At 42.0% G+C, this 23962-nt stretch overlaps 1 protein-coding gene across 1 annotated transcript in view; it reads left to right on the top strand.

Annotated features, from left to right (window-relative positions):
• PCM1 (pericentriolar material 1) overlaps nt 1–23962 on the top strand; it is a 1063655-nt gene that overhangs the window by 181897 nt on the left and 857796 nt on the right. Inside the window, exons 8-9 of the mRNA XM_053700258.1 lie at nt 16328–16485; nt 16782–16990. Of these exons, the coding sequence (XP_053556233.1) occupies nt 16328–16485; nt 16782–16990 (367 nt within the window). The remainder of the gene's footprint in view (nt 1–16327; nt 16486–16781; nt 16991–23962) is intronic.

The following is a 23962-nucleotide window of genomic DNA, read 5'->3' as shown; positions in this document are numbered from 1 at the left end:
TCCTGGACAACCTGTCACGAGGGATGACATTCCGCAGACCAGAGTGGGTCATTGTCACGACCGACGCCAGTCTGATGGGCTGGGGCGCGGTCTGGGGATCCCTGAAAGCTCAGGGTCTTTGGTCTCGGGAAGAATCTCTTCTACCGATAAATATTCTGGAACTGAGAGCGATATTCAATGCTCTCAAGGCTTGGCCTCAGCTAGCGAGGACCAAGTTCATTCGGTTTCAATCAGACAACATGACGACTGTTGCGTACATCAACCATCAGGGGGGAACAAGGAGTTCCCTAGCGATGGAAGAAGTGACCAAGATTATTCTATGGGCGGAGTCTCACTCCTGCCACCTGTCTGCTATCCACATCCCGGGAGTGGAAAATTGGGAAGCGGATTTTCTGAGTCGTCAGACATTGCATCCGGGGGAGTGGGAACTCCATCCGGAAATCTTTGCCCAAGTCACTCAACTATGGGGCATTCCAGACATGGATCTGATGGCCTCTCGTCAGAACTTCAAAGTTCCTTGCTACGGGTCCAGATCCAGGGATCCCAAGGCGGCTCTAGTGGATGCACTAGTAGCACCTTGGACCTTCAATCTAGCTTATGTGTTCCCGCCGTTTCCTCTCATCCCCAGGCTAGTAGCCAGGATCAATCAGGAGAGGGCGTCGGTGATCTTGATAGCTCCTGCGTGGCCACGCAGGACTTGGTATGCAGATCTGGTGAATATGTCATCGGCTCCACCTTGGAAGCTACCTTTGAGACGAGACCTTCTTGTTCAGGGTCCGTTCGAACATCCGAATCTGGTTTCACTCCAGCTGACTGCTTGGAGATTGAACGCTTGATTTTATCGAAGCGAGGTTTCTCAGATTCTGTTATCGATACTCTTGTTCAGGCCAGAAAGCCTGTAACTAGAAAGATTTACCACAAAATTTGGAAAAAATATATCGGTTGGTGTGAATCTAAAGGATTCCCTTGGGACAAGGTTAAGATTCCTAGGATTCTATCCTTCCTTCAAGAAGGATTGGAAAAAGGATTATCGGCAAGTTCCCTGAAGGGACAGATTTCTGCCTTGTCGGTGTTACTTCACAAAAAACTGGCAGCTGTGCCAGATGTTCAAGCCTTTGTTCAGGCTCTGGTTAGAATCAAGCCTGTTTACAAACCTTTGACTCCTCCTTGGAGTCTCAATTTAGTTCTTTCAGTTCTTCAGGGGGTTCCGTTTGAACCCTTACATTCCGTTGATATTAAGTTATTATCTTGGAAAGTTTTGTTTTTAGTTGCAATTTCTTCTGCTAGAAGAGTTTCAGAATTATCTGCTCTGCAGTGTTCTCCTCCTTATCTGGTGTTCCATGCAGATAAGGTGGTTTTACGTACTAAACCTGGTTTTCTTCCAAAAGTTGTTTCTAACAAAAACATTAACCAGGAGATTATCGTACCTTCTCTGTGTCCGAAACCAGTTTCAAAGAAGGAACGCTTGTTGCACAATTTGGATGTTGTTCGCGCTCTAAAATTCTATTTAGATGCTACAAAGGATTTTAGACAAACATCTTCCTTGTTTGTTGTTTACTCAGGTAAAAGGAGAGGTCAAAAAGCAACTTCTACCTCTCTCTCTTTTTGGATTAAAAGCATCATCAGATTGGCTTACGAGACTGCCGGACGGCAGCCTCCCGAAAGAATCACAGCTCATTCCACTAGGGCTGTGGCTTCCACATGGGCCTTCAAGAACGAGGCTTCTGTTGATCAGATATGTAGGGCAGCGACTTGGTCTTCACTGCACACTTTTACCAAATTTTACAAGTTTGATACTTTTGCTTCTTCTGAGGCTATTTTTGGGAGAAAGGTTTTGCAAGCCGTGGTGCCTTCCATTTAGGTGACCTGATTTGCTCCCTCCCTTCATCCGTGTCCTAAAGCTTTGGTATTGGTTCCCACAAGTAAGGATGACGCCGTGGACCGGACACACCTATGTTGGAGAAAACAGAATTTATGTTTACCTGATAAATTTCTTTCTCCAACGGTGTGTCCGGTCCACGGCCCGCCCTGGTTTTTTAATCAGGTCTGATAATTTATTTTCTTTAACTACAGTCACCACGGTACCATATGGTTTCTCCTATGCTATTATTCCTCCTTAACGTCGGTCGAATGACTGGGGTAGGCGGAGCCTAGGAGGGATCATGTGACCAGCTTTGCTGGGCTCTTTGCCATTTCCTGTTGGGGAAGAGAATATCCCACAAGTAAGGATGACGCCGTGGACCGGACACACCGTTGGAGAAAGAAATTTATCAGGTAAACATAAATTCTGTTTTCTATGATCTTAGCAGAAGTAACTAAGATCCATTGCTGTTCTCACATATTCTGAGGAGTGAGGTAACTTCAGAGAGGGAATGGCGTGCAGGTTTTCCTGCAATAAGGTATGTGCAGTTAATATTTTTCTAGGGATGGAATTTGCTAGAAAATGCTGCTGATACCGGATTAATGTAAGTAAAGCCTTAAATGCAGTGATAGCAACTGGTATCAGGCTTATTAATAGAGATACATACTCTTATAAAAGTGTAATATAAAACGTTTGCTGGCATGTTTAATCGTTTTTATATATGTTTGGTGACAAAACTTATTGGGGCCTAGTTTTTTTCCACATGGCTGGTTTGATTTTTGCCTAGAAACATTTCCTGAGGCTTTCCACTGTTGCAATATGAGTGGGAAGGGCCTATTTTAGTGCTTTTCTGTGCAGATAAAAATACTGACAGAGACATTCAGCTTCTTCCTGCATGATCCAGGACATCTCTCAAGGGCTCAAAAGGCTTCAAAGTCGTGTTTGAGGAGGGTAACAATCACAGTAGACTGTGGCAGTTGTTGTGACTGTGTTTAAAACACGTTTTTGTCATTTATTATTCTGTTTTTGTTATTAAGGGGTTAATCATCCATTTGCAAGTGGGTGCAATGCTCTGCTGACTTGTTACATACACTGTAAAATTTTTGTTAGTGTAGCTGCCTTTTTTCACTGTTATTTCAAATTTTGTCAAAATTTGTTTTTCTTAAAGGCACAGTAACGTTTTTTATATTGCTTGTTAACTTGCTTTAAAGTGTTTTCCAAGCTTGCTAGTCTGTACAAACATGTCTGAAACAGAGGATACTTGTTCATTATGTTTAAAAGCCATGGTGGAGCCCCATAGGAGAATGTGTACTAAATGTATTGATTTCACCTTAAACAGTAAAGATCAGTCTTTATCTATAAAAGAATAGTCACCAGAGGGGTCTGTCGAGGGGGAAGTTATGCCGACTAACTCTCCCCACGTGTCGGACCCTTCGCCTCCCGCTCAAGGGACGCACGCTAATATGGCGCCAAGTACATCAGGGACGCCCATAGCGATTACTTTGCAGGTCATGGCTGCATTCATGAATAATACCCTGTCAGAGGTATTATCCAGATTGCCTGAATTGAGAGGCAAGCGCGATAGCTCTGGGGTTAGACGAGATACAGAGCGCGTAGATGCTGTAAGAGCCATGTCTGATACTTATTCACAATATGCAGAACCTGAGGACGGAGAGCTTCAGTCTGTGGGTGACGGGGAGACCTGATTCAGAGATTTCTAATTTTAAATTTAAGCTTGAGAACCTCCGTGTATTGCTTGGGGAGGTATTAGCTGCTCTGAATGACTGTGACACAATTGCAGTGCCAGAGAAATTGTGTAGACTGGATAAATACTATTCAGTGCCGGTGAGTACTGATGTTTTTCCAATACCTAAAAGGCTTACAGAAATTATTAGTAAGGAGTGGGATAGGCCCGGTGTGCCCTTTTCCCCACCTCCTATATTTAGAAAAATGTTTCCAATAGATGCCACTACACGGGACTTATGGCAGACTATCCCTAAGGTGGAGGGAGCAGTTTCTACTTTAGAAAAGCGTACCACTATCCCGGTTGAGGACAGTTGTGCTTTTTCAGATCCAATGGATAAAAAAATTAGAGGGTAACCTTAAGAAAATGTTTATTCAACAAGGTTTTATTTTACAGCCCCTTGCATGCATTGCGCCTGTCACTGCTGCGGCGGCATTCTGGTTTGAGGCCCTGGAAGAGGTCATCCATACAGCTCCATTGACTGAAATTGTTGACAAGCTTAGAACTCTTAAGCTAGCTAACTCATTTGTTTCTGATGCCATTGTTCATTTGACTAAACTAACGGCTAAGAATTCCGGATTCGCCATCCAGGCGCTTAGGGCGCTATGGCTCAAATCCTGGTCAGCTGATGTGACTTTAAAGTCTAAATTACTCAACATTCCTTTCAAGGGGCAGACCTTATTCGGGCCTGGTTTGAAAGAAATTATTGCTGACATTACTAGAGGTAAGGGTCATACCCTTCCTCAGGACAGGGCCAAATCAAAGGCCAAACAGTCTAATTTTCGTGCCTTTCGAAATTTCAAGGCAGGTGCAGCATCAACTTCCTCTGCTTCAAAACAAGAGGGAACTTTTGCTCAATCCAAGCAGGCCTGGAAACCTAACCAGTCCTGGAACAAGGGCAAGCAGGCCAGAAAGCCTGCTGCTGCCTCTAAGACAGCATGAAGGAGCGGCCCCCTATCCGACAACGGATCTAGTAGGGGGCAGACTCTCTGTCTTCGCCCAGGCGTGGGCAAGAGATGTTCAGGATCCCTGGGCGTTGGAGATCATATCTCAGGGATATCTTCTGGACTTCAAAGCTTCTCCTCCACAAGGGAGATTTCACCTTTCAAGATTATCTGCAAACCAGATAAAGAAAGAGGCATTCCTAAGCTGCGTACAAGACCTCCTTGTAATGGGAGTGATCCATCCAGTTCCGCGGACGGAACAAGGACAGGGGTTTTATTCAAATCTGTTTGTGGTTCCCAAAAAAGAGGGAACCTTCAGACCAATTTTGGATTTAAAGATCCTAAACAAATTCCTCAGAGTTCAGTCATTCAAGATGGAAACTATTCAAACCATTTTACCCATGATCCAAGAGGGTCAGTACATGACCACAGTGGACTTAAAGGATGCCTACCTTCACATTCCGATTCACAAGAATCATCATCAGTTCCTGAGGTTTGCCTTTCTAGACAGGCATTACCAATTTGTAGCTCTTCCATTCGGGTTGGCTACTGCCCCAAGAATTTTTACAAAGGTTCTGGGCTCACTTCTGGCGGTCCTGAGACCGCGAGGCATAGCGGTGGCTCCTTACCTGGACGATATCCTGATACAGGCATCAAGCTTTCAAATTGCCAAATCTCATACAGAGATAGTTCTGGCATTCCTGAGGTCGCATGTGTGGAAAGTGTACGAAGAAAAGAGTTCTCTATCTCCTCTCACGAGGGTTTCCTTCCTAGGGACTCTAATAGATTCTGTAGAAATGAAAATTTACCTGACGGAGTCCAGGTTATCAAAACTTCTAAATGCTTGCCGTGTTCTTCACTCCATTCCGCGCCCCACGGTGGCTCAGTGCATGGAAGTAATCGGCTTAATGGTAGCGGCGATGGACATAGTGCCATTTGCGCGCCTACATCTCAGACCGCTGCAATTATGCATGCTCAGTCAGTGGAATGGGGATTACACAGATTTGTCCCCTCTACTAAATCTGGATCAGGAAACCAGAGATTCTCTTCTCTGGTGGTTATCTCGGGCCCATCTGTCCAAGGGTATGACCTTTCGTAGACCAGATTGGACGATTGTAACAACAGATGACAGCCTTCTAGGTTGGGGTGCAGTTTGGAACTCCCTGAAGGCTCAGGGTTCATGGACTCAAGAGGAGAAACTCCTCCCAATAAATATTCTGGAGTTAAGAGCAATATTCAATGCTCTTCTGGCTTGGCCTCAGCTAGTAACACTGAGGTTCATCAGATTTCAGTCGGACAACATCACGACTGTGGCTTACATCAACCATCAAGGGGGAACCAGGAGTTCCCTAGCGATGTCAGAAGTCTCCAAGATAATTCACTGGGCAGAGACTAACTCTTGCCACCTGTCAGCGATCCATATCCCAGGTGTAGAGAATTGGGAGGCGGATTTTCTAAGTCGTCAGACTTTTCATCCGGGGGATTGGGAACTCCATCCGGAGGTGTTTGCTCAATTGGTTCTCCGTTGGGGCAAACCAGAATTGGATCTCATGGCGTCTCGCCAGAACGCCAAGCTTCCTTGTTACGGATCCAGGTCCAGGGACCCAGAAGCGGCACTGATAGATGCTCTAGCAGCGCCTTGGTTCTTCAACCTGGCTTATGTGTTTCCACCGTTTCCTCTGCTCCCTCGTCTGATTGCCAAAATCAAACAGGAAAGAGCATCGGTGATATTGATGGCGCCTGCGTGGCCACACAGGACCTGGTATGCAGACCTAGTGGACATGTCATCCTTTCTACCATGGACTCTGCCTCTGAGACAAGACCTTCTAATACAAGGTCCTTTCAATCTTCCGAATCTACTTTCTCTGAGACTGACTGCATGGAGATTGAACCCTTGATCCTATCAAAGCGTGGCTTCTCCGAGTCAGTAATTGATACCTTAATACAGGCACGAAAGCCTGTCACCAGGAAAATTTACCACAAGATATGGCGTAAATATCTTCATTGGTGTGAATCCAAGAATTACTCATGGAGTAGGGTTAGGATTCCTAGGATATTGTCCTTCCTCCAAGAGGGTTTGGACAAAGGATTATCAGCTAGTTCTTTAAAGGGACAGATTTCTGCTCTGTCTATTCTTTTACACAAGCGTCTGGCAGAAGTTCCAGACGTTCAGGCATTTTGTCAGGCTTTAGTTAGAATTAAGCCTGTTTTTAAACCTGTTGCTCCTCCATGGAGCTTAAACTTGGTTCTTAAAGTTCTTCATTGGGTTCCGTTTGAACCCCTTCATTCTATTGATATCAAACTTCTTTCATGGAAAGTTCTTTTTCTGATGGCTATTTCCTCGGCTCGAAGAGTCTCGGAGTTATCTGCCTTACATTGTGATTCTCCTTATGTGATCTTTCATTCAGATAAAGTTGTTCTGCGTACAAGACCTGGATTTTTACCTAAGGTGGTTTCTAACAAGAATATCAATCAAGAGATTGTTGTTCCATCATTATGTCCTAATCCTTCTTTAAAGAAGGAACGTCTTTTGCATAATCTAGACGTAGTCCGTGCCTTGAAGTTTTACTTACAGGCTACTAAAGATTTTCGCCAAACATCTAACCTGTTTGTTGTTTACTCTGGACAGAGGAGAGGTCAGAAGGCCTCGGCAACCTCTCTTTCTTTTTGGCTTCGGAGTATAATCCGTTTAGCCTATGAGACTGCTGGACAGCAGCCTCCTGAAAGGATTACAGCTCATTCTACTAAAGCTGTGGCTTCCCTTCATACTTTTTCCAAATTTTACAAATTTGATACTTTTGCTTCTTCGGAGGCTGTTTTTGGGAGAAAGGTTCTACAGGCAGTGGTTCCTTCCGTTTACGTTCCTGCCTTGTCCCTCCCATCATCCGTGTACTTTAGCGTTGGTATTGGTATCCCACAAGTAATGGATGATCCGTGGATGATCCGTGGAAGAGAAAACGTAATTTATGCTTACCTGATAAATTTATTTCTCTTGTAGTGTATCCAGTCCACGGCCCGCCCTGTCCTTTTCAGGCAGGCCTAAATTTTAATTAAACTACAGTCACCACTGCACCCTATGGTTTCTCCTTTCTCGGCTTGTTTCGGTCGATTGACTGGATATGGCAGTGAGGGGAGGAGCTATATAGCAGCTCTGCTGTGGGTGATCCTCTTGCAACTTCCTGTTGGGAAGGAGAATATCCCACAAGTAATGGATGATCCGTGGACTGGATACACTACAAGAGAAATAAATTTATCAGGTAAGCATAAATTATGTTTTTTTTATTGGAGACCTAATTCGGGTTAATAGAAAGTTGATGAGAATACTATGAAGCCTTTTCTTTCTGTTTGAGAAAGTCAAAATTAACTTTCATTATTTAGATAGAGCATGCAATTTTAAACAACTTTCCAAAGTACTTCCATTAACAAAATGTGCAGTCTTTTTAGAGTCACCAGCTCCTACTGAGCATGTGCCAGAATTCACAGAATAAGCGTGTATGCATTTGTGATTGGCTGATGGCTGTCACATGGTACGTGTATGCATTTGTGATTGGCTGATGGCTGTCACATGGTACAGGGGGAGTGGAAATAAACAACTTTTAAAATTGTCAGAAAAAAATCTACTCATTTGAAGTTCAGACTAAGTGCTAATGCATTGTCTTGTTATCTTGCATTTGATTATGCAAATCTACTATATTGACTGGTCCTTTAAGCCCACTCACGTGACTCCGCTCTTCCGTGTTCATATGAAGAGTGGAGCTTGCTTAGTCTTTAAGCCTAGGCTGCTGCAGCTAGTTATTTGACAATCGGATCGTCTGACAGGAGGAGAGGAACTATGATCTCGGCTGTAGAGTCTCTCTTCCAAATACTAGTGGCGACTTCAGTTCCCGGTACGGTAGGAGCCTCAGGCAGACTGAGGTTTCTAAAAGTGTGAGAGGTTACTTTTTTTCTTAGCCTCTCATCAGTAAATAACATTTTTATTTCTTTCCTAAGATATGGTGAGTCCACAGAATCATCAATTACTGTTGGAAATATCACTCCTGGCCAGCAGGAGGCGGCAAAAGAGCACCACAGCAAAGCTGTTAAGTATCACTCCCCTTCCCACAATCCCCAGTCATTCTCTTTGCCTTCAGTGCAAGGAGGAGGTGAAGTTTTTTGGTGTCTGAAGATTTTCACTTCAATCAAGATCTTGTTATTTTGAAAACCAGAGTAGGCTTGCTCTGATCTTTAATAGAAATAAAATTAGAGGCGCCCTTAATTACTAGCAATGTTCCGCCAGTACTAATGTAGGTACTTGCTCTGATCTTTCCTATCATGATAGGGTCTAGCTGTGCTCCACGTTAATCTCTTCAGTAGGGCAGTGGTGGCTTTGAAGCAGTTAGGAACTTGTGAGGGGGGCCTCACTGCGTTTTCCTGACAGATTGCTGCCCTGATATAGAAAGCCAGAGTAGGTTTACTCTGTCCTTTATTTCCACAGGTCTTTGTGAGGAGACAGTGAAGGGTGCAGGTAAGTGCCTTTTTTGGTTTCTTCTGGGGAAGAGCTTTGGCACTAAAACGATTTTAGTATGCACTTAAAACGGGACTTTTGCATTCCTGAAGTTCAGGATTGATAAAGGCAGGGAGCAGGCACTGTGACGTTTGAGAGGAATCAGTGGCGGCTCAGTAATTTTATTTAAGATTTGGTCACTGTTAATCTGGTTTTTAGAAAGAAGCCGGTCAGACTAGTGATTGCATGTGATATGCTCATATAGGCTGGGAAACTTTATGCCGGTCTGAATAAGAAAGGATTATGGCCGCCCGGACCGCCCCCATCATAGGATAGGCGGATCCCTTTTTGTGGCGGCAGTGACTGCTAAAGCGCGCGGATTTCACTTTTGTGACGCAGATTATTGCAGTTTACTGTGCGATCCTCTGCATCAACGGAGAGTCATCCTAGAGGTCCAGAGCTGCTGCTATCAGTCATCAGAGTCGCAATTAGCTCCACGGTGCAGAGGGGGCAGGTTTGTCGCCTCAGCTATATTGCTGAGGTGTAGAGGGCAGTTATGAGGTTTTCTCTTGTAAGGTGTATCCAGTCCACGGGTTCATCCATTACTTGTGGGATATTCTCCTTCCCAACAGGAAGCTGCAAGAGTACACCCACAGCAGAGCTGTCTATATAGCTCCTCCCCTAACTGCCACCCCCAGTCATTCTCTTGCAACTCTCGACAAGATAGGAAGTATCAAGAGATATGTGGTGACTTAGTGTAGTTTTACCTTCAATCAAAAGTTTATTTTTAAACGGTACCGGCGTTGTACTGTTTTACTCTCAGGCAGAATTTAGAAGAAGAATCTGCCAGGAGGTTGATGATCTTAGCGGTTTGTAACTAAAGTCCATTGCTGTTCTCACGCAAAACTGAAGAGTATGGGAAAGACTTCAGTTGGGGGAACGGTTTGCAGAGTACCTGCTTTGAGGTATGTTCAGTATATTTATTTCTAGAGAGGTGATAAGATCTAGAAAATGCTGACAGAGCCTTGTATAATTGAGGTAAGCCTGATGCAGTGATTTAACGACTGGGATCATGCTTACAAAAAGGGTAATATTCATGTTAATACTCATATTTCTTAGTGACAAAACGTTTACATGTTATATAGAAAAAACGTTTTTTTCTCTGAGGGTGATAAATCTTTTTTTGGGGCCTAGTTTCCACTTAAAGGCACAGTACCGTTTTTATTTAATTGCTGTTTCACATTTATTAAAGTGTTTTACAAGCTTGCTGGTCTCATTACTAGTCTGTTAAACATGTCTGACATAGAGGAAACTCCTTGTTCAATATGTTTAGAAGCCATTGTGGAACCCCCTCTTAGAATGTGTACCAAATGTACTGAAATTTCTATAACTTATAAAGACCATATTATGGCATTTAAAGATTTATCACCAGAGGTTTCTCAGACTGACAAAAGGGAGATTATGCCATCTAGCTCTCCCCACGTGTCAGAACCTATAACTCCCGCTCAAGTGACGCCAAGTACATCTAGCACGTTTACCTTACAAGACATGGCGGCAGTTATGAATCATACCCTCACAGAGGTATTGTCCAAACTGCCAGGGTTACAAGGAAAGCGGGACAGCTCTGGGGCTAGAACAAATACAGAGCTTTCTGACGCTTTAGTAGCTATGTCTAATATACCCTCACAATGCTCTGAAGCCGTGGCAAGGGATTTGCTATCGTAGGGTGAGATTTCAGATTCAGGGAAGACGTTACTTCAGTCTGATTCTGAAATGACAGCCTTTAAATTTAAGCTTGAACACCTCCGCTTATTGCTCAGGCAGGTTTTAGCGACTCTGGATGATTGTGACCCCATTGTAGTTCCAGAGAAATTGTGTAAAATGGACAAATACTTTGCAGTGCCTGTTTACACTGATGTTTTTCCAGTCCCCAAGAGGTTTTCGGAAATTATTACTAAGGAATGGGATAGACCAGGTGTACCGTGGCAGACGGTCCCTAAGGTGGAGGGAGCAGTCTCTACCCTACCCATCGAGGACAGTTGTGCTTTCTTAGATCCTATGGATAAAAAATTGGAGGGTCTCAAGAAAATTTTTATCCATCAAGGTTTTATTCTCCAGCCTCTTGCATGCATTACCCCAGTTACTGCTGCAGCGGCTTTTTGGTTCGAGTCTCTTGAGGAGGATCTACAGGGGGAGATCCCGTTAGATGATATTTTAGACAGGATTAAAGCTCTCAAGTTAGCTAATTCCTTTATTTATGACGCCGTTTTTCATCTAACCAAGCTAACGGCTAAGAATTCAGGTTTTGCCATTCTGGCGCGCAGGGCGCTATGGCTTAAGTCCTGGTCAGCAGACGTTACTTCAAAGTCTAAGCTTCTTAACATCCCCTTCAAAGGACAGACCGGGCCTGAAGGAGATCATTTCTGATATTACTGGAGGAAATGGTCATGCCCTTCCTCAGGATAGGTCCAATAAATTAAGGACCAAACAGAATAATTTTTGTTCATCTCGAAACTTCGAGTGGCGCAGCTTCAACTTCCTCTAATGCAAAACAAGAGGGAAATTTCGCCCAGTCCAAACCAGTCTGGAGACCGAACCAGGCTTGGAACAAGGGGAAGCAAGCCAAAAAAAAAAAAAAACTGCTGCCGCCTCTAAGACAGCATGAAGGAGTAGCCCCGATCCGGGACCGGATCTAGTAGGGGGCAGACTTTCTCTCTTCGCCCAGGCTTGGGCAAGAGACGTCCAGGATCCCTGGGCATTAGAGATTTGTTTCCCAGGGATATCTTCTGGACTTCAAAGCTTCATCTCCAAAGGGGAGATTTCATCTCTCACAATTATCTGTAAACCAGATAAAGAGAGAGTCATTCTTACATTGTGTTCCAGATCTACTGGTTATGGGAGTGATCCACCCAGTTCCAAGGGAGGAACAGGGGCAGGGCTTCTATTCATATCTGTTTTATAGTTCCTAAAAAAGAGGGAACTTTCAGACCAATCTTGGATCTCAAGATCCTAAACAAATTTCTCAGGGTCCCATCCTTCAAGATGGAGACTATCCGAACCATCCTCCCTATGATCCAGGAGGGTCACTATATGACTACCGTGGACTTAAAGGATGCTTATCTCCACATTCCGATTCACAGAGATCATCATCAGTTCCTCAGGTTCGCCTTCTTAGACAGGCATTACCAGTTTGTGGCTCTTCCCTTCGGGCTAGCCACGGCACCAAGAATCTTTACGAAGGTTCTAGGGTCCCTACTGGCGGTTCTAAGGCCACGAGGCATAGCGGTGGCTCCTTACCTAGACGACATTCTGATACAGGCGTCAACTTTTCTAATCGCCAAGTCCCATACGGACATTGTTCTGGCCTTTCTGAGGTCTCACGGGTGGAAGGTGAACGAAGAAAAGAGTTCTCTCTCCTCTCACACAAGAGTTTCCTTTCTAGGAACACTGATAGATTCAGTAGAAATGAAAATTTGTCGGACAGAGGTCAGGTTATCAAAGCTTCTAACTTTCTGCCGTGCTCTTCATTCCACTTCTCGGCCGTCAGTGGCTCAGTGTATGAAAGTAATTGGCCTAATGGTAGCGGCAATGGACATAGTTCTGTTTGCCCGCCTACATCTCAGACCACTGCAACTTTGCATGCTCAATCAGTGGAATGGGGTCTACACAGATTTGTCCCCTCTGCTAAATCTGGATCAAGAGACCAGGGATTGTCTTCTCTGGTGGTTATCTCGGGTCCATCTGTCCAGGGGAATGAGTTTCTGCAGGCCAGAGTGGACTATAGTGACGACAGACACCTGGGCTGGGGCGCAGTCTGGAACTCCCTGAAGGCTCAGGGTTCGTGGACTCAGGAGTAAGCCCTCCTTCCGATAAACATTCTGGAACTGAGAGCGATATTCAATGCTCTTCAGGCTTGGCCTCAACTAGCTGCGGTCAGGTTCATCAGATTTCAGTCGGACAATATCACGACTGTAGCCTATATCAACCATCAGGGGGGAACAAGAAGCCCCCTGGCAATGTTGGAGGTTTCAAAGATAATTCTATGGGCAGAGGTTCACTCTTGCCATCTCTCAGCTATCCATATCCCAGGAGTAGAGAACTGGGTGGCGGATTTTCGAAGTCGGCAGACTTTTCATCCGGGGGAGTGGGAGCTCCATCCGGAGGTATTTGCCCAGCTGATTCAACTAGGGGGCACCCCAGAAGTGGATCTGATGGCGTCTCGTCAGAACGCCAAGCTTCCTTGTTACGGGTCCAGGTCAAGGGATTCCCAGGCAGCGCTGATAGATGCTCTAGCAGTGCCCTGGTCCTTCAGCCTGGCTTATGTGTTCCCACCATTTCCTCTCCTCCCTCGTCTGATTGCCAAGATCAAGCAGGAGAGAGCTTCGGTGATTTTGATAGCACCTGCGTGGCCACGCAGGACTTGGTATGCAGATCTGGTGGACATGTCATCCTTTCCACCATGGACTCTGCCGCTGAGGCAGGACCTTCTACTCCAAGGCCCATTAAAACATCCAAATCTAATTTCTCTGCGGCTGACTGCTTGGAGATTGAACGCTTGATTTTATCAAAACGTGGTTTCTCCGAGTCGGTCATTAATACCTTCATTCAGGCTCGAAAGCCTGTCACCAGGAAAATCTATCATAAGATATGGTGTAAATATCTTCATTGGTGTGAATCCAAGGGTTACTCATGGAGTAAGGTCAATATTCCTAGGATATTATCCTTTCTCCAAGAAGGATTGGAGAAGGGATTGTCAGCTAATTCTCTTAAAGGGACAGATTTCTGCTCTGTCTATTCTTCTGCACAAGTGTCTGGCAGATGTTCCAGACGTTCAGGCGTTTTTTCAGGCTTTAGTTAGAATCAAGCCTGTGTTTAAACCTGTTGCTCCGCCATGGAGTTTAAATTTAGTTCTTCAAGGGGTTCCGTTTGAACCTCTGCATTCCATAGATATCAAGCTTTTATCTTGGTAAGTTATGTTTTTGGTAGCTATCTCTTCGGCTCGAAGAGTTTCAGAGTTATCTGCCTTACAGTGTGATTCCCCTTATCCATGCAGATAAGGTAGTTTTGCGTACCAAACCTGGGTTTCTTCCTAAGGTTGTATCTAATAATAATATCAATCAGGAGATTGTTGTTCCGTCACTGTGTCCTCATCCTTCTTCAAAGAAGGAACGTCTATTACACAATCTTGGCATGGTTCGTGCTTTAAAGTTTTATTTACAAGCTACTAAAGATTTTCGTCAAACATCTGCATTGTTTGTTTTCTACTCTGGAAAGAGGAGAGGCCAAAAGTCTTCGGCATCTTCTCTTTCTTTTTGGCTGAGAAGCATAATCCGTTTAGCTTATGAGACTGCTGGCCAGCAGCCTCCTGAAAGAATTACAGCTCATTCCACTAGAGCGGTAGCTTCCACATGGGCTTTTAAAAATGAGGCCTCTGTTGAACAGATTTGTAAGGTGGTGACTTGGTCTTCGCTTCATACTTTTTCTAAATTCTACAAATTTGATACTTTTCCTTCCTCGGAGGCTATTTTTGTGAGAGAGGTCTTGCAGGCAGTGGTGCCTTCCGTTTAAGTTCCTGCCTTGTCCCTCCCTTCATCCTTGTCCTAAAGCTTTGGTATTGGTATCCCACAAGTAATGGATGAACCCATGGACTGGATACACCTTACAAGAGAAAACAAAACTTATGCTTACCTGATAAATTTCTTTCTCTTGTGGTGTATCCAGTCCACGGCCTGCCCTGTCACTTTTAAGGCAGGTGTTTTTTTTTTTAAACTACAGTCACCACTGCACCCTATAGTTTCTCCTTTTTTCTTGCTTGTCTTCGGTCGAATGACTGGGGGTGGCAGTTAGGGGAGGAGCTATATAGACAGCTCTGCTGTGGGTGTCCTCTTGCAGCTTCCTGTTGGGATGGAGAATATCCCACAAGTAATGGATGAACCCGTGGACTGGATACACCACAAGAGAGAGATTTATCAGGTAAGCATAAATTTTGTTTTTTTGGGGCTTCCAAAAGAAAGACTTTTGGTGTTTGAAAATTTTCACTTTGGTCAATTCAATTTATACATTGATTTTGCAAGGTCTGTTCTATATCCCTATTTTTTTTTTTTTTTTTTGTTTGTGTGTGTGTTAAATTTACTTGAAATATGGACCAAGAGTCTGTGCCTTCTGTAGAGTGCAAACTTTGTTTTGATTACCAAGTGGAACCTCCTTTGCCTTTTTGTTTTTCTTGTATTGGAAGAACTCTATTATACAAAGATAGACTTTTTGTCTGAGCCCCCATTTCTCCGGATGATACTGGTCAAGTAATGCCACAGCCTTCTCCTCAAGCATCCCAAACGTTATCGTCGTCACATGCAGTGCCCTGCGGTTCCTCGCCAACTCCTGGAAGAGTATATTTGCATGCAGAAATTGCTGCTCATGTATCCTCGGCGGTATCTGAGGGGCTAGCTGTTATCCCCATGCTTCAGGGAAGACGCAAGAGGAAAATTAGAGAATCAGATAGTAAGGTTTCTGATCCAGTCCAGGCTAACCAAGTTGCTCTTTCTCAGACGTCTGAAGAGGAAGATACTTCGGTAGCCTCTGAGGGTGAGATCTCAGATTTGGATAGTATAATTCCTTCTTCTGATGCTGAAGTTGTTTCCTTCAGTTTTAAGCTTGAACACCTTCGTGTTTTGTTAAAGGAGGTTTTGGCTACTTTGGACTGTCTATAAGAGGCAGTCTTTTGAAGGTGTTTTAGTTGGACTCCTGTTTGTTTTTATAATGAATAACATTTTTGTGCTACCTTTTCAAACAATGGATTACATTTTTTTTTATTTATTTTTTTACCCTGGAATGGCTGTAAAGTTCCAAGGTTTATAAATGTTATATTAAAGTTATTTTCCCCAAAATAAATTTTTTTGAATGACAAATGACCTAGATCTTTTTTTTTTTCTCTTTCAAAACAGACATCAGTGTTGCAATCTGCAGATGAATAGTATGATGTGAGGGGTAGTAGATAAAAAAAAAATACTAATTAGGTTAAATTGTGGCTCTAGGGTCTTAGATTAGACAATACTGTTTTTTTTTGTTTTGTTTTTAATAATTGGTTTCAGAATTATATTGCCAATTACACAAGTCTGCTGACTAGGAAAAAGCTCCATATTTTCACATTTTTTTTTTTTGTTTTACATTATTATTATTATTTTTTTGCTCCATGAGTATTGTGATTTAGGATGTAACATAACTATATCCATCACCTACAGTGTGTGTCACTGTGTCTAACTAATTTAGTAATATTGCTGGTTTTTTTTTTAATGCAGAAATCCACAGCATATTAGTAGCTGGGCACAGATGAATAGCATTACTAATGCACATTGTGGGACAAATAACCGTGATGAAAGACCCCTTAATACCGAGTGTGAAGTCAACAACAGATCTTCAGTTAATCTGAGAAGCTTCAATGTATCCTCTGCTTTAGGTATGCTGCAAATTGTTGCAGTGTTATTAAAAAGATATGTGAAATGATAGTGTTTACCATGTTGAATTTCTAGAGTTAGTAATTGCAAAACTCTGAGATTTTATGACTGTCATCTATTGAAGCTTAGCGGTATAAGGACTGTAAGGATTTCTTTGTTAGTGACTAGATACTTTTACAGACTCAATTATCTCATTTATGTTCAGTGTTAATATATTTTAAGCAGTTTTTGAAAGCAACAGTCTAAAAATAGTAGTATTACAGTTGCCTAATTTATAGCTAACAACTTTTCCATTTAGATTGCTTATACAACAGAGAAGATAAAGAGGAGGACTGTGATTTAGCACAAGACGAGGATAATGCGGATGAAGACCATACCAGCAGAGGATCCCTGTCCAGCAGGAGTAGCGTTGCTGATGATGTCCAAAATGCTGATTTTGAACAAAAGTATAACAGACTTATAGCTGCAAAGGAGAAACTAAGACAATTGCAGGAGCTTGTTGCAATGGTACTTTTTATCATTAATTATGCTTTTATAAATTTTACTCATATTGTTGAAGTTATGGTTAGATTATTCTTGTTTTTTAATTAGCTATAAAATATTTTCCCATTTATGCACGCACTGGGAGATTTGGTAAATCAACCACAATAATGTAAATCCTTTTCTTTTTAAAGACACAGTGAGTCCATGGATCATAATCATTACTTATGGGATATTCACCTCCTGGTCAGCAGGAGGAGGCAAAGAGCACCACAGCAGAGCTGTAAAATAGCTCCTCCCTTCCCTCCCACTCCAGTCATTCTCTTTGCCTACGTTAGTGATAAGAAGAGGTAAATTGAGGTGTTAGTATAGATTCTTCAAGCAAGAGTTTATTATTTTTAAAGTAGTGCAAGATTGTGCTGCTTTGTTCTAGGGTGTAGCCGTAGTCCATATCAGTCTCTGCAGTAGAGCTTTTGAAGGCTTTAGAGCAATAGGAACTGGTGGAACATAATTCTCACTGCGCCTCCTATACATTTATGCTGCCCTAATCCAGATAGCCTAAGCACATTTAACTCGGGTTTATCTTATTCCACAGGGCTATGGAAGGGAGAGGACCTCTTAAACCTTCTGGGCTGTCCTGCTGTCGGACAGCATTTAAGGTAAGTGCTAACTTTGTTCATTCTGGGGAATAGACTCAGAGGAAAGTGGGCACTTTATCTTTATTTGGATTTTACATAGGACTTATACACAGCCTCTTATGTTGGGGCATCAATCCCTCTTATCTTGGAGGGTTTTTTTTTTGGAGGACAGCCATGAGTACAGGCACTGGGAGATTGATCATTTTATTACTTTTACTCCGTTCGGGTAATGTGTTTTTTGAGTACGTCCAGGATGGGCGGGGCTACAGTTTCGCATGCTGCCTTTAGTTCACTGCGCAGTTCTCAGATGACAGAAGTAGACGTCTGCACACTGTGGCTCTACAACCGCATGTTTTTCTGACTATTTAGGCAAGCGGTTGTAGCACTATTGTGCCCCTGAGCTTCCGGATCGTTTCAGATATAGAAGTATTGAGATCAGGGAGTGGGTCAGTTTGGCAGGTAGGCACCTCAGCAGAATTGCTGAGGTGTAAAGGTGTCTAAATGTAATTTTGTGTAACTGCTGGGATACAGTTTTTTCCTCTAATGCAGTAAAAAAGTTGATGTTTAAAGTTTAAAGGCACAGTATCGTTTTGTTTTCATTTTTTCTGTCATCAAATTTTTTGAGAGTAATTTGATTATCTTTTTCTTTGAGCATATATTTTTTGTATAGTAATAAGGGTTACCTTTTGTAAATTCTTAAAGAGACAGTAACGTTTTGTTTTAAAAAAATAATTTTTTTTTTTTATTACATTGTCTTTTTCTTATTGTGCTTTAATATGGACATAGGAGCCATACAAAATGTTACTTGCTCCATGTGTTTGGATGCCAATGTGGAACCACCAATCCCTTTCTGTCCCTCATAGTTGTGGCCTCTATCTGGTGTTTCATACAGATAAGGTTGTTTTACGTACCAAACCTGGTGTTCTTCCAAAAGTGGTTTCCAATAAGAATATTAACCAGGAAATAGTTGTTCCTTCTCTGTGTCCTAACCCAGCTTCTAACAAGGAACGTCTGTTACACAATCTCGATGTGGTTCGTGCTTTGAAGTTTTACCTAAAAGCAACTAAATATTTCAGACAAACATCGTCCTTGTTTGTCGTCTATTCTGGTAAGAGGAGAGGTCAAAAGGCGACTGCGACCTCTCTGTCTTTCTGGCTGAAAAGCATCATCCGGTTGGCTTATGAGACTGCTGGAAGGCAGCCTCCTGAACGAATTACAGCTCACTCTACTAGAGCTGTGGCTTCCACTTGGGCTTTCAAGAATGAGGCTTCATTCTTACAGATCTGTAAGGCAGCGACTTGGTCTTCACTGCATACATTTGCCAAATTTTACAAATTCGATACTTTTGCTTCTTCGGAGGCTATTTTTGGGAGAGAGGTTTTGCAAGCAGTGGTGCCTTCCGTTTAGGTTACCTGACTTGTTCCCTCCCTTCATCCGTGTCCTAAAGCTTTGGTATTGGTTCCCACAAGTAAGGATGAAGCCGTGGACCGGATACACCAATGTAGGAGAAAACAGAATTTATGTTTACCTGATAAATTTCTTTCTCCTACGGTGTATCCGGTCAACGGCCCACCCTGGCATTTTAGTCAGGTTTAAATTTATTTTTTATAAACTACAGTCACCACTGCACCCTATGGTTCTTCTTTTTCTCCTAACCGTCGGTCGAATGACTGGGGGGGCGGAGCCTGAGGGGAGCTATATGGACAGCTTTGCTGTGTGCTCTCTTTGCCACTTCCTGTAGGGATTGAGAATATCACACAAGTAAGGATGAAGCCGTGGACCGGATACACCGTAGGAGAAAGAAATTTATCAGGTAAACATAAATTCTGTTTTTTCATGAGCAAAATTTTTCAAAGGCGGTTGCTTCTCAGGAGTCTAATGATGAGATTCAGAGTATGCCGCAGCTTTCTCCCCAAGCGTCCCAAGATTTAACGCCCGCAAAAGCAGTGCCCTGTACTTCTGCTCTAGCGCCTGCTGGAGTTACCTTAAAAGACATAGCTGCGCTGATGTCTTCCACAATTTCTGATGCGTTGTCTGCCTTTTCTATGCTACAAGGCAAACGTAAGAGGAAGGACAACCATGTTGTCAGTGAGGTTTCTGATGCAATGGTGGCAATCTCGGATGTACCCTCCCAGGGAACTGAGATGGAGGGTATGGAGGTTCTATCAGAAGGCAAAATTTCAGACTCAGAAGGTTCATTGCCTTTGACTGATGAGAGGTTGTATCTTTCATGTTTAAGCTAGAACACCTCCGCCTGTTACTCAGGGAGGTTTTGGTTACCTTAGACGACTGTGATTCTACAGTAGTGGTCGCTCCTGCGAAGTCGAGTAAATTGGACAGATATTTTGAAGTTCCCTCTTACTCAGATTTTTTTCCAGTGCCAAAGCGAACTTCAGAGATAGTTTCCAAGGAATGGGAGAGACCAGGTATTCCCTTCTCCCCATCTCCTATTTTCAAGAAGATGGTTCCTATAGTGGACGCTATCATGGAAACTTGGCAGACGGTTCCTAAGGTAGAAGGAGCTATTTCCAGCCTAGCCAAGCAAACTACTATTCCCATTGAGGATAGTTGTGCTTTTAAAGATCCCATGGACAAGAAGTTGGAGGGTCTACTTAAAAAGATTTATAAAACAAAGGTGTGTGAGGTTGAATATCTAATCTAATTAATACGAAACACTGCTCACCTTTAAAACTTTCCCAAAAGGTTTAAATGTAAGATGAATGTGTGTAAGGTGGCTCAAACTAATGCCGTTTCTACTTAGTGGTGACTGGTTATATTATATATATAATGAGGGGATAAATTCCCTACTGAAACTAAAAAACTGAATGAAAAGTCCTGCCATTGATGTCCCTACTGAGACTGAAAGGAACTAAATGTGTCCTGCTGAAAAAATGTGTAGGCTATTTATAAATAAAAAGTGAATCTGTACTGTTAATAATATAAATATGGCAATTTATTATACAATATAAGGTATATACCTAAACAACTTTAATTACATCAAAATGCAGATAAAAGAATTAATAGATCACTAAAATGTAAAATAAATAAATAAAACACCGGTGTATCAATTTAACTATCTAGGAAAGCTGCAAAGCTGTACAATTTCAAAATATCTCAATCTGAGCTGGAATCACTGTGTTAAAAACAAAATAAAACTTAAATGTACATTGGCATTCGAAACAAATCGTTACACAATCTGAACACAATCCTATTACATAGTATCTACTAGCATAATTCCTGTATTTGTATGTCAATTCGCCCTCAGTGGTTACTTTATAAGTTGAAGGCAAAAGGAATATAAGAAATCGCCCACTGATTTATTGTGCAGGTTAAAATGTCCTGTTTCAATACAGAAAGTTAATATTGTATTAGATACTTAATAAGGCAGTATTAGGGTTTTGTAAGAAATCTTGTTTCAATAATACAAGCTGGTGATGTGGTAATATTGAATAAGGCAATGTTGGGGTTTATGCACCTCTCAGTTCATTCACCAGTTTGTGGTGTGTATCTTGGTATATAATTTATACCCCTTCTTTCAAATAACGGACGTTTTAAATTATTGTAGTTAAAAGTCAATGTTGTATTTGTGGATATCCTATATTAGCTTTTTTCATATGTACATACGTTTTGATGCTGTATATGCTCTTCTCAATTAAACAGTGCACTGTTTTAGAATCGTCGTACAGTAAATTCCGGTGGAGTGCCGTGTCTTCCAGCCTCCGTTTACCGGATGTAAATCCATATGAGAATATATTACTAACACTGGGTTAGACTACTACCGCAGATAATTAGAACACCCTATGATAATATATGACTAACACTGGGTTAGAATATTATGGCAGACATGTAGAACACCTATGTCTGTGTATACTCCTAGTAATCAATTCACACCGATCAATACTGAGACCTTTTTATATCCTCCTTCTTATTTCCTTTTTATTTCCCTTTTTTCAATCAAAATAATTTATCTTTTTTTTTATCAATTTTTCATTAAACTTTATTATACATGTTCTTTCTAATTGCACATGCATTTTTTCATACATATATGTAATGTTTGGGCATTAACATGTATGTTTCAGACATTTAATGAAATTAGTTCAATATACACTCTTACAACTTATTTATTTTATATCACAATCAATTACATATTTTAAATTGATTTTTCATATATTTGTATTAATATATTTCTATTAATATTTTTTATTAATATCTAGGAAGGCACATATATAGAAGACAAATTAATGTGAATAGACTTACTATATGACATTTTTCTAATGAAATGAATGCTAAGGAGTCAAACACATTTAAGGTTTAATACTATTAGATATAAATACTTATAGTCAGCTAAGTGGTACATACATTCATAATTAAGTTCATTTATTTTACATTCAACTTTATGACCTCACGTGATAAGGAGGAGATTACTAAATTCTGTGTTTTTGAAGATAAGTCTTAAAGTATATTATGGTGTTTGCATTTCACATTATATGAATAGACACAAGAAAAAAGTTTATCCGACCAATTTAATGTTAATATTAATATACATAATAGTGGCAATGAAATCTGAGGAATATCCACTTAAATATTAAAAAGGAAACTAATTGGTAATCTAAGGGGTTACAAGTAGGCAAAAAATTGATACAAAGCACCAAATGTAATACTGGCAATGAATTGGAAGAATATCCACCTAATATCAGAAAAGTAAAATAATCAGCAATTAAGGGGTTAAACTAAGAAGGCATAGAAAGCAGCTTTAAAAGGCTACAGACTGTCCAATCAGGTAACTTGAGAAAGGCGGAATGCCGAAACGCGTAGAGACCTGATTTAAAACAGAGTGAGCAGTAAGAAAACCCGCCAAACAGTGAGGCTCCAGAGGAGTAAAGTGTCGGCCAAGAGACGTGAGGTTCCTGAGAGAGGAGGAGATCCAAGATAGGATCAAGGAGCTAAAATTAGCTAATGCCTTTATCACGGATGCCTCTTTGCAAATTACTAAATTAGCAGCGAAGAGTTCAAGTTTCTCTGTTTTGGCTCGCAGAGCTTTATGACTAAAGCCCTGGTCTTCGGATGTTTCCTCAAAATCTAAACTTCTGACCATTACTTACAAGGGTAAGACCTTGTTTTGTCCTGGACTGAAGGAAAAATATTTCTGACATTTCTGGAGGTAAGGGTTAAAGAAACAAGCAAAAGGGACGTCGGAGTAATTTTCGTTCCTTTCGAAACTTTAAGGGAAATTCCTTTGTTTCCTCCTCCAGACAGGAGGGAAACTTTACCCAGCCTAAGTTCATTTTGGAGACCCAACCAATCATTGAACAAGGGAAAACAATCCAAGAAGCCTGCTGTTGATTCTAAGACAGCATGAAGGGTTGGCCCCCGATCCAGTCCCAGATCTGGTCGGGGGCAGACTCTTTTCGTTCAGGCTTGGGTAAGAGATGTTCAGGATCCCTGGGCTATAGAGATTGTGTTCCAGGGATACAGACTAGAGTTCAAAAACTTTTCTCCTCGAGGAAGATTCCTCCTTTCAAGATTATCTGTAAGCCAGATAAAGAGAGAGGCGTCCTTACGCTTTGTAAGAGACCTTTCCTCCATGGGAGTAATTACTTCAGTTCCTCTTCAGGAACAAGGACAGGGTTTTTATTCAAATCTTTTTGCGGTTCCCAAAAAGGAGGGAACTTTTAGACCTATTTTAGATCTCAAGAGTCTAAACAAGTTTCTCAAGGTTCTATCATTTAAGATGGAGACCATACTATCCTGCCATTGATCCAGGAGGGTCAATTCATGACGACTGTGGACTTAAAGGATGCATACTTTCATGTTCCTATCCACAAGGACCATAACAAGTTCCTAAGATTTGCCTTTCTGGACAAGCACTTCCAGTTTGTAGCTCTTCCATTTGGTCTGGCTACGGCACCCAGAATTTTCACAAAGGTTCTGGGGTCTCTTTTGGCGGTCTTAAGACCACGAGGCATAGCGGTAGCACCCTACCTAGACGATATTCTAGTCCAGGCGCCGTCTTGCCATCAAGCAAGTCTTATACCGACATTGTGATATCCTTCCTCAAGTCCCATGGGTGGAAGATAAACCTGGAAAAGAGTTCTTTAGTTCCAAAGACAAGAGTAAACTTGGGAACTCTAATAGATTCTGTTCAAATGAAGATTTTTCTGACAGAAGTCAGGAAATCAACGATTATAGATACTTGTCCAATACTCCAATCCACTTCAAGTCCTTCAGTGGCCCAGTGTATGGAGGTTATCGGAGTGATGGTGGCGGCGGCGATGGACATCATCCCGTTTGCTCAGTCCTATCTCAGACCTCTACAGTTAAACATGCTCAGTCAGTGTAATGGAGATTATGCGGACTTGTC

Source organism: Bombina bombina, chromosome 2 (assembly GCF_027579735.1).
Source record: "Bombina bombina isolate aBomBom1 chromosome 2, aBomBom1.pri, whole genome shotgun sequence".
NCBI classification, from domain to species: Eukaryota; Metazoa; Chordata; class Amphibia; order Anura; family Bombinatoridae; genus Bombina; species Bombina bombina.
This window is presented reverse-complemented; position numbering and strand designations above follow the sequence as displayed.